Here is a 13,920-nt window from a genome sequence, read left to right as displayed (position 1 = left end):
CCCGTTAGATGCTGGAAATTTAAAATAGATAAAACCTCTTTTAATCTATTGTCTTCCAGTGGAAATGCAATGACATTTTGAAGGCTGTTAATTATATCTAGTCTCTTTCAATTCATCTTTTTAATGTTACTTTGGCCTACATATTTTTATGAGGTTTCTTTCTGTAGTGTAATTAAAATTCACAGGACATTTCTGTATTCAGTTATATATTTCTTCCTAAAAGCTAAACATTTTTTGAGCTCCATGTCTTTCCTTGGCCTGCAATGCAGAAGTGACTTTTCTAGTCAGTATCTGTGGGACTTTTCTTTCTAAATATCATAGAATCATCAAGGTTGGAAGAGACCTTTAAGATGATCATATCCAACCACTAACCTGCCACTCTGCTGTAGCCCCTGAACCATATGCTCCAGTGCTTATGCACCCACCACCATATGCATCCAGGGATGGTGACTCCACCACCTCACTGGGCAATATTCCAGTGCCTGAAGACCCTAACAGTGAAGAAATTGTTTCAAGTATCTACTCTGAATCTATCCTATTTCAGCTTATGACTGTTCCCTCTCCCTGCAGGCATGGCAGGAGAGACATCCCCCACCTCTCTCCAGCCCCTGTCAGGGAGTTAAGTATGGATACATACACACATAATATGTATACAAACAACTGACAACACTTTCCTTTTGTCAAAAATGTCCTCAATTAAGCTCAAGTTGCTTTGAGTTACATATTTTCAAGAAAATTAACTCCTCATGGGAATCAGAAAGCAAATCTCAAAGTTTTATTTCTTTATTTTAGCATTGTCTCTTTTTATTGCTTTGTTGTTTCTTTTCTCTTTTAGAAACAGGAAAAGAAATCATCCCCTTCTACTGGAAGTCTAGAATCTGGGAGTGAGACAAAAGAGAAGCTGTTAAAAGGAGAGAGTGCTCTGCAGCGGGTTCAGTGTATTCCTGGCAATGCTGCTTGCTGTGACTGTGGCTTGGCAGATCCTCGCTGGGCCAGTATCAACCTGGGAATCACACTGTGCATCGAGTGCTCTGGGATACACAGGTTGGGGAGCTCTTCACAGCTGTATTTGATTTGTGCAGTGGTTTAATTAGGAAGGGTGGTGTTTGCCTCTTCAAACGTATATTGAAGCAAAATTAGAGATCTCTGTTTGCAAACAGAATTAAGTGAACTGCTTTATTTGCTTAAATTAATGGTAAATCTGTCTGAGGAAAGATAGAGCATGTAGTTATAGGTTAATGTTTTTCTCATGCTGTTTAGGAGCTTGGGAGTCCACTTTTCAAAAGTAAGATCTTTAACGTTGGATTCATGGGAACCTGAACTCCTAAAGGTATGATGGTATTTTTGAAACAGGTTTCTGTTTGGTACCTGGATTGTTGTTCTAAAGCCTCTGCATCAGAAAGTTCAATGCAGGAAACACTTGCATTTGAACCCAGTGTGTATCTTGCAGTTTTGAGCAGAAAAGTGTTTCTGGTTGTGTGTGGATTTATTTTAATTCACACTTCCTTAGCAGAAGTCATTCATGTTACAAACTTGCAAGTCAGAACAATTTATGGCACCTTCAGGTTCACAAGTGCACTTTGAGTAGCATGTTTCGTGTCATCCTTTCATCATATAAAAAGGGAAATCTGTTTACAGATCAGCAATGCCTTTCAGTGGGCTGAAAAATTTTGCAACTGGTATGTCAACATAAAGCACGGTCACGCTTGAAAATTTGGATGCCAACTCTTGACAGTGAGCTCTTGGTCCTTCTGGCTTACAGGAGAACACTCATGCAGCTGGTCTCACGTGCTATTTGTGTGCCAGAATTCTGGCTTGAAACATGGCTATGAAGTCATGTGGCACTGAAATAGTGACCAAGGAACTTGTGCATTGATGCATGTGTGCGACGGCGTAACCAGTGCACAGTGTTTGTGCCTAGCTGTGATGTTCTGGCACTTAGGGATTGCTTCTCTATTCTGAACAGTCAAAAGACAATGTGGTAGTTTCCTGTGGTTTGACCTTAAATAATTTTAATATCAATGTGTTCATGCTGAGGAAACAAACAAAAAAAAAACCCCTGAAACTATCCCCCTTGTCCTGTTTTATGTAGATACCACAGCGAAGTGTTCCCCCTGGTTTTGGAAGCAGGAAGTCTGTTCACTGCCATCAGTAGGGTCAAATTCTCATTTAAGTAGGATCTGCAGGCCAAATTTTCATCTTTGTTCTGTTTCTATAGATGTATCAGGTTATGGTTTAGCAAAAATGTCTGTTGGATGAGATGGAATAGGATTGATTGAATTGCCCTTTGCTGATGGGGTAAGAACAGCTCCTGGCAAAGCTGGTGGAAAAGAGCACCGTTGTTCATCAGGCCTGCTGGTGTCATTCTGACTGCACAAAAAAGGTTCTTGGATGACAGATGGTCATTTTTGCAGTCCTCTTTCAGTAGGGAATGGCACTTTAAGAGTGTGATAATATTTTTTGTTGCCTTACTCAGAATTTGGTCTCTGTATTCACTGGTTGTTTCGCTGTCATGATACAAAGCCATGCTTATTTCTGAAGTGTACTTTTACCAGTGAAAATACTAAGTAGTATAAGTGGGCTGAGTGAGGTTAAAAACAACTAAATAGATAGAAAAAGCTTTTTGCAACTATGTTTGAATTTATTTATTTTGCTTTATAGCTTATGTGTGAATTGGGAAATGATGTTATAAATAGAATATATGAAGCGAAGTTGGAAAAAGTGGGAGTAAAGAAGCCACAATCTGGAAGCCAAAGGTAGTATTTTACCAGCAGTGCCTGTTCCTTCCTTTTCTTGTTGTTTCCTTCAGTCTCCAGCTTTAAGAGATGCTGCCAGTTAACTGCATAACACTCCTTGGGTGTACTCTGTTTCCCTGTATCACCAGCATGTTTTGCTCTCTCCCTTTTCTCACTCTCTATCTTTGTTGGATATTCATTCTGTGAGTCTCTTTCTGCTTCCTCTGTTCACTTGTTCTTTTTCTGATCTCCCTCTCTCCTGATGACAACTCTCTAGCATCAGTGTGGGCATGTGGCTTTTGTTTCCTCTCTGCTTTGGTACCAGCTCAGCCAACCATACTCGGCCTGTGAGTGCTCCTGGAAGGAGCCTGTGGCTGTGCCTTTTGTTTACACTGACTTTGTTCTCAAGTTTGACTTTTGTTCCCTGATCCCCAGAATGTTCTTTTCTTCCTGCCTACGTTGTACATAAGCTCTGCTGCTTTCCAGCAGCCTTCAAATCACTGTGCTGCTGGCTTCTATTTCTCTGATGCTAATTCATGTTTGAAGGTGTTTTCCTCATGTTTTGTGCTGCTGTACAAGATATCTTTAAAAACTTGTTTTTCTGCTAGCTTTCCAGTTCTGTGCTGCTTGCTAGCAGGCAATTTTATTGTAGAGAACTTTTATGAATCATTGACAATTTGGAGACAGTGATGATAATATTAATAATGTAGAAGATTTGCTAGGTATTCCTTCTAGTGGTAACTGCTTTTCAGCAGTTTCAGTGGTAGTAGTTGTTGCCCCTTTCATCAGTTTGGCACAACTGATGTGTGTGCCTTAGGCTGATGACCTCAGGTTACAAGAACAAATACTTTGGTGTGGGGTATGGAACTGGTGGCTCTGCCTACCTGTGATTCATTACTGTTTTCTTGTTTAATCTCAGTGTTCCCTTAACAAATGTTGCAATTTATATCTACCAAAGAAACTAAATATATGCTATATTAATTGGTTATTAACAATGTAAGACATGTATAAAGGTGTAATACCAAGAAGTAACATACAGTAACTAATGCTTATTTCTTCCATGTGCCACTTTCTAAAGTCTCTGCCTGAAAAAAATAAATATATATGAACTTAACAAAATTACTTTCTTTTGAGCCTTATGCAAAACTTAATCAAGAATCTAGAAAGGGTTAGACAGTGTGAGTTGCATCTTTCTGAAAATGTGCTGTAATTGTGTCTTATGTTCAATGCCAAACCACAGTTTTGGTTACTGATGTTAGTATGAAGTAGACATTCTTTTAATACATGAAAGCACTAAAATATTAGCTTACTAACTCTGGGGATTTTGTATATGGCAGGCAGGAGAAGGAGGCATACATCAGAGCAAAATATGTGGAAAGGAAGTTTGTAGAGAAGCAAGCTGCATCAGTACCTCTGCTTGAATCTGGAACAAAAGTTGTACCTCCAGGTCAGGAAGAGAAGAGGCACAGTGTCCCTGAAAAATCCCTTTTGGCAGGGGAGCAAGGTGCAGCATCCCCAAAAGGTATTTACACTCTTCTCTCCATAGCTGTGTTACCCATGTTCTTTTTAAAGTAACATGTTTTTATATTAATTGATTTCTGCCTTGTGCAGAGAACTCACAGTCTGTGTGTTAACGGGTCGTAGCGTAGTGCAGGTGTATAGGGGAGGAAAGGCTTGTTCAGAGATGTGCATTTTTTTACGTGGGGAAGAATTTGGAATGGGGATGCTTATCATTCAGAAACATATTAACCACCTTCTTTCCTCCTTATTTTCATCCTTCTTAATTTTTCCAATAACGTTCTTTCCTGCCCTGTCCCTTCCTTACTGCCTGCTTTGTGCTTTGCTAACTTGCATGTCCCAGCGGTTGCTGTAAGTAGCGACGAGGCGAGGCGAGAGTCTCTGTTCTGTCCTGATGAACTAGATTCACTCTTCTCCTACTTTGATACCTCTTCAAAACTACGTAGTAGTAAGTACTACAGCTGTGGCGTGTTCAGTATTTGCAGTAGTGATCCATTGTGTTGTGGCCATCTCCCTGCTTTGATCTGTTGTCTTCAGGCTACTGCATTGCTTAGTGTTTTCATGAAATAATTTAAGCTTTTTTACTTATCCTGATGCTTTTTTTTCCTTTCTGGTAACATTTGGCATTTACATTTATTACAAATGTTATGGTTGCAAAATGTGATTTCATATTTTTCTATGAATGCATTAAGAATATTGAGTAAATACTAGCCATTTTAAAAGAAATTATATGTTCAGGACCAAGTATAAGAGCTTGCTTTATTATCATGGTATCTGTGTAGAGCAGGTAGCTTAGGCTCTGCATAGTAATTACAGTTTCTCCCCAAAACAGTCCGAAGCAGTGACAGTGGGATCCAGCAGAGCACAGATGACAGCAGAGAACACCTTGCCTCTACTGTATCAGCCAACAGTTTGTATGAACCAGGTGTGTTAGTCTTTGCACTGGAACATGAAAATTTAATCAGCTGGTAGCATTTCTTTTGTAGAAGAGATTAGTGCTTGGTGATACAGTTCATGTCTCTTGATATCTTGGTGGGTTTATGTAGAAGAGATTAGTGCTTGGTGATACAGTTCATGTCTCTTGATATCTTGGTGGGTTTAAATGCTTTTAACAAGGATAAAAATTGCTTGAGTGATCTTTCCCTCAGGCTTGCAACCAAGACTGACATTTAATCCTTCTATATGCATTCAAAGAACTGTTTTTTCCAGCCAGATGAGACTGATCCAAAACTTTGGGGTTTTTGCAGATAGAGCAACGCTGCATTTTGAGACAGACAAGTCTCCACAGAAATGCATAATCCTTTTATAAACAGATAAATCCTTGGAGACAGAATTCCTGTTGAGTCACACATAATAGGCTTTTATGTGTTACTTGAGCATTCTTGCTTAATTTTTCTGTTTTCTGCTTAGGTGGAATTGGCTGTGTCCTTAAGCATTACCCCCTCTGCTCAATTCTGTAGACTGATTGATGAAATTATTTGCTATCTAAGATTAGCAGCTGGTCTGGCATGTGTGCTGAGTATGGCTTCTCAAAATATCCCAAACATTTATAAAGCAAAGTTCTTGTACATCAAAGCACCCTTCTGAGGCGTGTTTTCCATCCAGTAGCTCACAGCTGTGGTTGTAGGCAGGCAGCACGTGGCTTGGATCTTTCCTGGCTGCATTGTAAAAGCATCTATGATGCTGTAACTCATGAAAGCTTTTATACAACATTTTTATCTTCCAGACTTCACTCTGTAAAACTCCTACTGAGATGAAGAGAGAGATTATGCGTTAGTCTAGAAGGTTATAGCCACAGCAAGGAATTGGTAAATGACAATGGTATCTTTTTAACCAAAATTAGGTCAGATCAGTGTTAGAATCATATTCAGGTGTATCAAGCTGTTGCAGATAAAGATATATTTGTATGACTACATCTCTGCAGGAAATTAGTTTTAGTCATATCTTGCAGTTTAGAATAAAACGCACTTCAAGCTTAAAATAATTTCTTGGAAATGACACGGAATATATAGATTGAGGGTTATACATATATGTCAGTGACGTGGAGAGAATGTTTTCTGTGCAGTAGTAGTTCTGTGAGAAGGCCCTGCTTGAATGCTGGAACAAGCTAAAGGCATCTGTGACTTCTCCTGGCAGCATGGGGCAACAATATACAGCACTCTGCAAACCCTGAGCTACCTTACGCCAGAGAAATGGCGTTTTCGGTCAGAGTTCCAGGAGGTACCTTGTCAAAACAGGGATTAGATATGCTTTTCTTTTTTTTTTTTCCCCCTTTTCAGAAGGAGACAAGCAAGAGTCCTCTGTGTTCTGTGACTCCAAACAGCCTAGTCCAGGATTGCAGTTGTATCGAGCTGCCTTTGAGAAGAATCTTCCCCATATGGCAGAAGCATTGGCCCATGGAGCTGAAGTAAACTGGGTCAATGTAGAAGAAAACAAAGCAACACCACTTATCCAGGCAGTGCGAGGGGTGTGTGATGTACAGCACTACTACTGATGGGGGAGGAGGGGAAGGGGAATAATGGGGATATTTGTGTCACTGTTCCTTTTGAACTGCTTGCTTTACTAATGAATGATAGTGTGATGCTGAAGTTGTGTTTACAGTATTCTCTCAAAGTTGTTTCTAAGCTATTTTTTTCCTGTCAATGCTTCATTTGGAATTATGTAACCTAGTAGTGTTTAAAGTTGATATGGAAGCAAATCCCTTTTGTTTCCATCGCCACATGGCTCAGTGGTGAGAAGCCAGGATAGGTTTGGCTCTTATGCTAGAGATCTGGTGTTGAGTTGTTATTTTGCTTTTATTCCCTAGGGTTCATTGGTTACTTGTGAATTTCTGCTGCAGAATGGGGCCAATGTGAACATCAGGGATGTGAAAGGAAGAGGGCCCCTGCACCACGCCACGGTCCTGGGCCACACTGGGTAACTCACTGCTTCAGTTTGTGAAAGGCTGCCCTTTACTGTAGTTGTTCATATGAAGCTTCTTGATTGCACCAGATATTCTGGCGTTTTGATGCTATTTCAGGTGTTAATAGGCTGTTCTTAAGCTCTGGTTGTGAGAGAGAAAACAATATTTTGATTTAGCAGTCTCATCGACTAGCAAAACACACGTGTTTTCTAATGCCAATTAAATAAGTTTTTGCTTCCTCCTGTGTTAACATGTCCCAGATGAACAGTGCTATTTTGATATATTGAACAGATTTTTGGTGATTTAAGCTAAGTACATTGTATCCAGTTTGAATTTATTAGCTTTTTTCCTTTATTGTTGTCAAAAATATTCTTTTTTCTAAACAGACAAGTGTGTTTATTCCTAAAACGAGGAGCAAACCAGCATGCCACTGATGAAGATGGGAAAGATCCATTGAGTATAGCAGTAGAAGCTGCAAATGCAGATATTGTAACACTGTAAGTTGTACCTTCTGTTTTTCGACTAGATAACTTAGAGTTTGCTTTTCTGTTTCAAGTTAAAAACATACGACGTGTCAAAATTCCTTTGCATAAAAACAGGGAGAGCAAACAAAAAAACAGAGTGCACTATCCTTGGATTATCTCATTGATATGAGGTTCAGGAATTCACTGTAGGTCTTGCATTGTAGTCTGTCTTGTGCTTTAAAGATGACATTGTTGTCTTTGTGTTCTGAACCGCAGGCTGCGCTTGGCGAGGATGAACGAGGAGATGCGCGAATCGGAAGGACTCTATGGGCAGCCAGGTCAATACTCTACTAATAACCACACTGAAATGCAGTATAAGAAGTGTATGCAGGAATTTATCAGTTTACAATTAGATTCTTAGTATCTGAGAGAAATTTAAGATAGCTCCATCCAATAATGTTGTTTTATAACCCAGCACATGTTAAAACGGCACTGGAATTCACTGGTGTGACTCTGGGGGACCTGAAAGGAGAGTGTTTGAAGAGCATCATTATAATAGTGTGTTACTGCAGCCATTGCCATCCTGTTCTGCTGATAGTGTCCAGTTTTCTCCTATTGTTGTTCCATTGAAATTTGTGTAATGTTAGGGTTTACCTGACATTATTTAGTAGCATCTTTCTGACCCGACTTGCTCAGAGACAGTTGAGGAGTTCATCTTATTACAGGATACCATTCTCCTTCCTGTGGAATGGGCCTCTTTTTTTTTTTCTTTTTTTTAAGAAAAAAGATGCTTGCACGCCGATGTAAAAAATGTACATCAAATATTTCACAATAATTCCAGACAGAAATAGGAAAGTAGTATTTTCTCAGATTTTATTTTTAAATATTTTTATTTAAGATACTAATAAGAAAGAAAACAGTCATTCCTAAGTATGTATTTTTGTATGCATAATATCTTTCTGTTTGGTTAAGAAACAAAACAAACTGTCAGATGTTTGAGCCAACCAGTGCAGGAAAGTAACAAACTGTATTTAATGAATATGTGCAAATTTATTCTCAGGCACTCAGTCCCAACTTACACCATGTTCTGATGTGGTATTTATGCAAGCCATTTCTTCTGTTATGGTGTGCTTCATAGGAACCTAATTTAATGTCATGCAGATATCACTAATGAAGACTCTTGATTGTGAAGTTAGCTAAAAGCATCCTGCTATACCTGGCAGGAGCGAAAGGCAAATTTTACTTTTAAGGTTGAGTGCTGAGTACTCTTGGCTCACTCCTATGAAGCCCTTATGTATTTTCCACTGATTCATAAGGATTGTGTGTGCTTATATTTTGTACCAGATTGGTACTGGAACATTGTCAAGGGGCAAAATTGAGTCTCATGTCAAAATCCTAGATGAACTCTATTAAACAAGCCAAATTTCTTTAGTTTCTCCTTACAAATAGATTTTTTTCAAACTTATTTTTGAAAAAAATCTTCTTGGAAATTCAAATTAACACAGTAAAAGTACTATAGACACTCAGACATTCAAATGCTTCCTTTGACAGAGCAACAATTTAAAGGTATTTGCTTGATTATGAGCTCAAATGAGGAAGTTCCCCCCTCAGAAAAGGCAGCCAATTTCAGTGTAAAGCTATTTTCTGACACAGTGCATACTACTTCACTGGTGGGCTGAAGGTAACAAATGCTGAAGTACTTTTGAGTTTCCTCATTTGAATTTTCAGAGGTAAAAATGCTGACTGTCAGTTTCAACTAGTAAAATGCCTTTGTTGTAAGGGAGGTATGTGTTTTGGCTCAGAAGCTCTGTGCTGAATCCTAAGTTTGTATTTTAGATCATTTAATCATCTGTTATAAATCCAAACTTGCTATAAACCAGAAGATATGTTTCTATAGTTTGTACAAAAAGCTTCAGTTGGTTACTAAAATTTGCAAATGTATAGTAAAATGTTGCATTCATAGCAATTACAGGCACTGCTTACATGGAAATGTGAAGTAGATATTTCCCCAGATAACTCACTTGAAGTATTTTTAGAGCCATTCTCCAATGAGATAGATGAAGTAAAAAGGTGCCTAAGTCTTTCAGTGAAAATATTGTGACCTTTTTGCTGGTTACTGTAGAATCTAGGGACTGCAGTTGATACAATCTGATCCAGATGTGTGACAGGTGGTAAGGTGAGATTGACAATGGAGTAGAGAGCAGAGTGGCCACAACAAGTGGAGCTTTCCCAAAATCAGGGGAGGGTATCATTAGAATGAGTTTTGAAATTAAGGCCACGAGCACAGTGTCCCAGCCAGGCCATATCTTTCGATAGCACAGCTCTGCTCCCTGCAATTCCTTACTTTCTGAAGTCTCTTTTAAAAGCTGAAGTCAGTATATTATTGTTCTGAATGTTCCAGTCTGCTGACCTGCTCGAGGGATTGTGTCAGTGTAAGCACAAACCTGTCTCTGCTGTGACAAGGTGTCACACTTGCATGTGGTTCTAGGGGATGCAGGTCTTTTTCACCACATATACATATTAAATTATCTGCAGTGCCCTTATTTTACAACTCCACTGTTTCAAAATTATGATTCCAGAAGAAAATAAGGACTTTGTAGGCACGTGTATTTGCTGGGAGCTATGTGAGGGTAAATAGTGATGTATGAGTTTGCTGTCATCAGAGTGAAGCCAACTGCCAACTTCTCAGCCCTAGTAATGCAGTTGATAAACAATTGCTCATGTAGCTAACAGCATCAACATTTCCAACTTCAGTATATCTGGCTGGTTTGAGCTACTGAGAGAATGTATGTGTTGCTTTGCAAGGTACAGTTGGTCTTCCAAAGTATTCCTAAAATGGGAACTAGCTGAAACTAGCTCGTTTCACAGAAAGTGTTTCTGGTGGTAGAAGCCATATGCACCATAGTACTGTTTCTTGTCAGATACCTGAGTGCTCATCTCCTGGTGCTACAGTACATCTGTAACTCTGTGACATTAGCATTGCTGCTTTTTCTTCCTACCTGTTCTTGAATGTATGATGTGTGCCTTTTGAGTTACTCTGGTGTTAAATGGTAAAGCAGTGTTACAGTATTTTTGTACATAAAATCTGCACTTTAGGGAAAACATTGCTTGGAAAAGGAATTTCCAGAATTCAGTTTTAACGTAGAATATTAAAATAATTACAAGGTTTACAGTGCTAAGTATTTTCATGCAGCATACAAACTAAAAGGGCACTTTATTTTACTCTATTTTTGTATGTAATATTTTTGTTATGTAGTAGAGCCAAAAACAGAGCCACCATGTATCTTGCAAAAATAGCTTTTCGTTTTTCTTTCAAGTTGATTTGAAAGAACCAAATATGGCAACTTGAACTACAGTACTAGTTCACCAGTGGAACACACTTCTGTATGAAAGGCATAGTGGCTTTTATTGTACTAGTTTGATTCTGCTTTGTGCCCTTCATGGCTGTTCTTCTGGTGAATGTCACAGCTCCAATCTGTGCTGGCCTCCCAGGGCAAGCAGTTACCACAGACTGTTAGAATAAATTGTGTCTTGTGCCTGCTTCATCTCTAGAACACAGAATCACAGAGTGGTTTGGGTTGGAAGGGACCTTAAAGATCATCTAGTTCCAACCCCTCTGCTGTGGGCAGGGATACTATACTTGAAATTCAATCTGAAAACCCAAAGGGAATTTCACTAGAACTGAATTTGCCTAGTAGAGAGTACTGAATGTATTTATTGTTTAAAGTTTGGGAAGAATTGTGACACTGCATCGTTGTATAAACCCACAAGCCTGTTAAATATTCCTGGAAGGTCAGTTAACATTTGTGAAAGTGTTTTCAAAAGAATGGAATCTCATCTCCAAAAGAATTATAGTTCTAGTATTGGAAATGTGCATTAAAAATTGAAAAACAGAACTGTACCTTTTCACAATAGTGCAAACCTTAAGCACAAACACGTTCTCTTTAAAACTGCCCTTTGGAGAGAAAAAAAAAAGGTGGTGGAATAGTACTTTTCTTCCACAATCATGTTGGGGAAAAAAATGTTCATGTTCAACATATATGATGAGAGAGATTTTGGGTTGGTTTCTTTGTCATGTTATTAATCAAGCTGTCAGCAAGAAACAGTAGTGCTGGGATCTTGTGTCCTGTGTGGTCATCTGGGTTGGGAAGACAGTAGAATCTGGATGGCTGCATAGTTACTGACCAAACCAAATGTCATTTAATTCCCTTCGAAGGCAATAGGGTGTGGTAATGTTTTCACATGAAACCTGAACTCCAGGCCCAAAATGCAGCAACAGATGAAAGAATGTGAAAATGCCCATTTTAAAGTGGCACAAGAATGACTTGGCAATGACTCGAGAAGTAATTGTTCCTGAATGTTTTCCTGTGTGGACAGGGAGGGGGAGGGACACAGACCTGGTGGAAATTGTTGTCATCCCTCATTTTGGAATGTGTACTAGTAGTTGGCTTGTGTTTAAGCACAAAGGGTGAAGATAAAAAAGAAACAAATGAAAGATTTTTTTTAAGGGAAGTATTATCACTGATATAGATAAAATTGAAAAATGTAATGAAAGATGTAGATGAAATGAATGTTAAAAAATTGTTTGCTGAAGTAATAGACCAAAAGTATTTATTAACAATGATTTATCCACTTAGGATTGCCTTTTTTTTTATACTATTGCTTGCTGATTTTTTCTTTCCTGGAGAGTTCTGTTTGGCTGTAAGAATTCTGACCTCTGTTTCCAAGTAAATCTTTATTTATGCCATAATTCTATTTTTCTGAAGAGAATCTTGGTTAGCACTTCCTTGCAAAAAACAAAGATTTTATTCTTTAATGGCTAATAAACATTTTTCTTTTTATGTTGCTTTAAAATGCTTTCACTTTTCCTTTCTAACTCTGAGCTTTCCTCTGTGTGGCTGCCTGTGAGGTACTATTTCAGGTATAGTTTGGCTTTGTTTAATTTGCTTCTACAGAAATGCATGCAAGTAACCAGTTCTAAAGACTTCACATCGGCATCATTCCATCCATGAGCAATCTTTATTCATGATTAAGTGTTACATAGTAATTGATAGCACTGCAGGGCATTTGTGTAGTGGTGGGTGATGTTGACTGTCACAAATGTTTAAAACTGTTTCCCTTTTCTGTCCTTTCTAGGAGATGAAATTTATCAGGACATTTTTCGTGACTTTTCTCAAATGGCATCAAATAATCCAGAGAAGCTAAATCGCTTCCAGCAGTCAGACTCCCAGAAGTCTTAAGTGTCAAGAAGGAAAAGATCCCGATGCTTATAGTGCAAGTCTTTTTTTTACTTCAACAGAATGAATTATATGCATTTTGTTAGATAGTTTGGATAAAATGACCACTCTAATGTAGCTTTAGATTGTGGTAGCTGGGGAAATGTATGAGTTGTTTTATGTTCTACAGTACGTATACCTCAGCAGCTGAAGAAAGTGTTTAAGAAACCTGAATACCTGCTAGCTCAGTATAAAACCAGCACCTGTTAGCAAGTACTCTGTGTGTCTGCAGCTCATACACAAAGGCAGCAGAGCACAGCTTTGTGCATCACAGACTCCGAATGGCAGGATGGTCAGAGCAGCTTTGCTGTTCTGGATCATCCACTGTCAGTTGTCTCCCCATTGCCATAAACAATGTGCCTCTGACAAGAAGGTCTGGGTTGCATTTTCTGGGACTGTTTGGAAGGGAAGTTGGGTGATGACTTACGGAGTTGTCCTTCTATTTGTGGGTGGTAACTTAATAGATTCTCTTGTTCCTACCCTGACTCTGGTCAGAGGTAGGCTGTCAGTAACAGACATGATCACTCCTGCTCTTCTGCAAGCTCTTTTACAGTGGAAGCTCCAACACCAGGCTGGCCTTTATGCTGGTGACTGCAGGTCAGTCACAAAGGTATATCTCCTGGGGGACCAAACTCCTAAATGCTGTCTGTCTTCCTTTTTGTTTTCTCTTAAGTTAAACTTTCGGTGCAGCGAGTATGCTTCTAGATGAGCATGTGGAACCTTTCATGAAAAATAAACTTAATCCTTCTGGACATGACGTGGGGCTTGTTTGTAGTATTTTGACATCAAAACTTGAAGTTAGAGACATGCAAGTAGATATCGAGCCAATGGAGTTTGTGTAGAACAGTTATACAAAGACTCTTTTCTACTTTCTCTTTTTGCTGTTCTCAGTACTAGCCCTGAGCTAAATATATAAAGTCTCGTAAGTCATGCAGCCACCCTGAATGTAGGGCAAGCAATCCTTCATGTCAGGAAGCAGTATCCCCCTTACATAGTCTGCAATGATATGTATGTATACTGTTGAA

The 13,920-nt window shown here is 38.9% G+C and overlaps 1 protein-coding gene across 1 annotated transcript in view; it reads left to right on the top strand.

The window, feature by feature from the left end:
• ACAP2 (ArfGAP with coiled-coil, ankyrin repeat and PH domains 2) overlaps positions 1-13,644 on the top strand; it is a 35,421-nt gene extending 21,777 nt beyond the window's left edge. Inside the window, exons 8-17 of the mRNA XM_009078438.1 lie at positions 836-1,044; positions 1,261-1,330; positions 2,662-2,756; positions 4,073-4,257; positions 5,086-5,178; positions 6,533-6,720; positions 7,060-7,169; positions 7,542-7,652; positions 7,896-7,957; positions 12,756-13,644. Coding sequence (XP_009076686.1) covers positions 836-1,044; positions 1,261-1,330; positions 2,662-2,756; positions 4,073-4,257; positions 5,086-5,178; positions 6,533-6,720; positions 7,060-7,169; positions 7,542-7,652; positions 7,896-7,957; positions 12,756-12,859 — 1,227 coding nt within the window. The 3' untranslated portion in view covers positions 12,860-13,644. The remainder of the gene's footprint in view (positions 1-835; positions 1,045-1,260; positions 1,331-2,661; positions 2,757-4,072; positions 4,258-5,085; positions 5,179-6,532; positions 6,721-7,059; positions 7,170-7,541; positions 7,653-7,895; positions 7,958-12,755) is intronic.
• Positions 13,645-13,920: the final 276 nt, after the last annotated feature.

The sequence above is a fragment of the Acanthisitta chloris genome, unplaced genomic scaffold (genome assembly GCF_000695815.1).
Source record: "Acanthisitta chloris isolate BGI_N310 unplaced genomic scaffold, ASM69581v1 scaffold17397, whole genome shotgun sequence".
Lineage (NCBI taxonomy): Eukaryota > Metazoa > Chordata > Aves > Passeriformes > Acanthisittidae > Acanthisitta > Acanthisitta chloris.
This window is presented reverse-complemented; position numbering and strand designations above follow the sequence as displayed.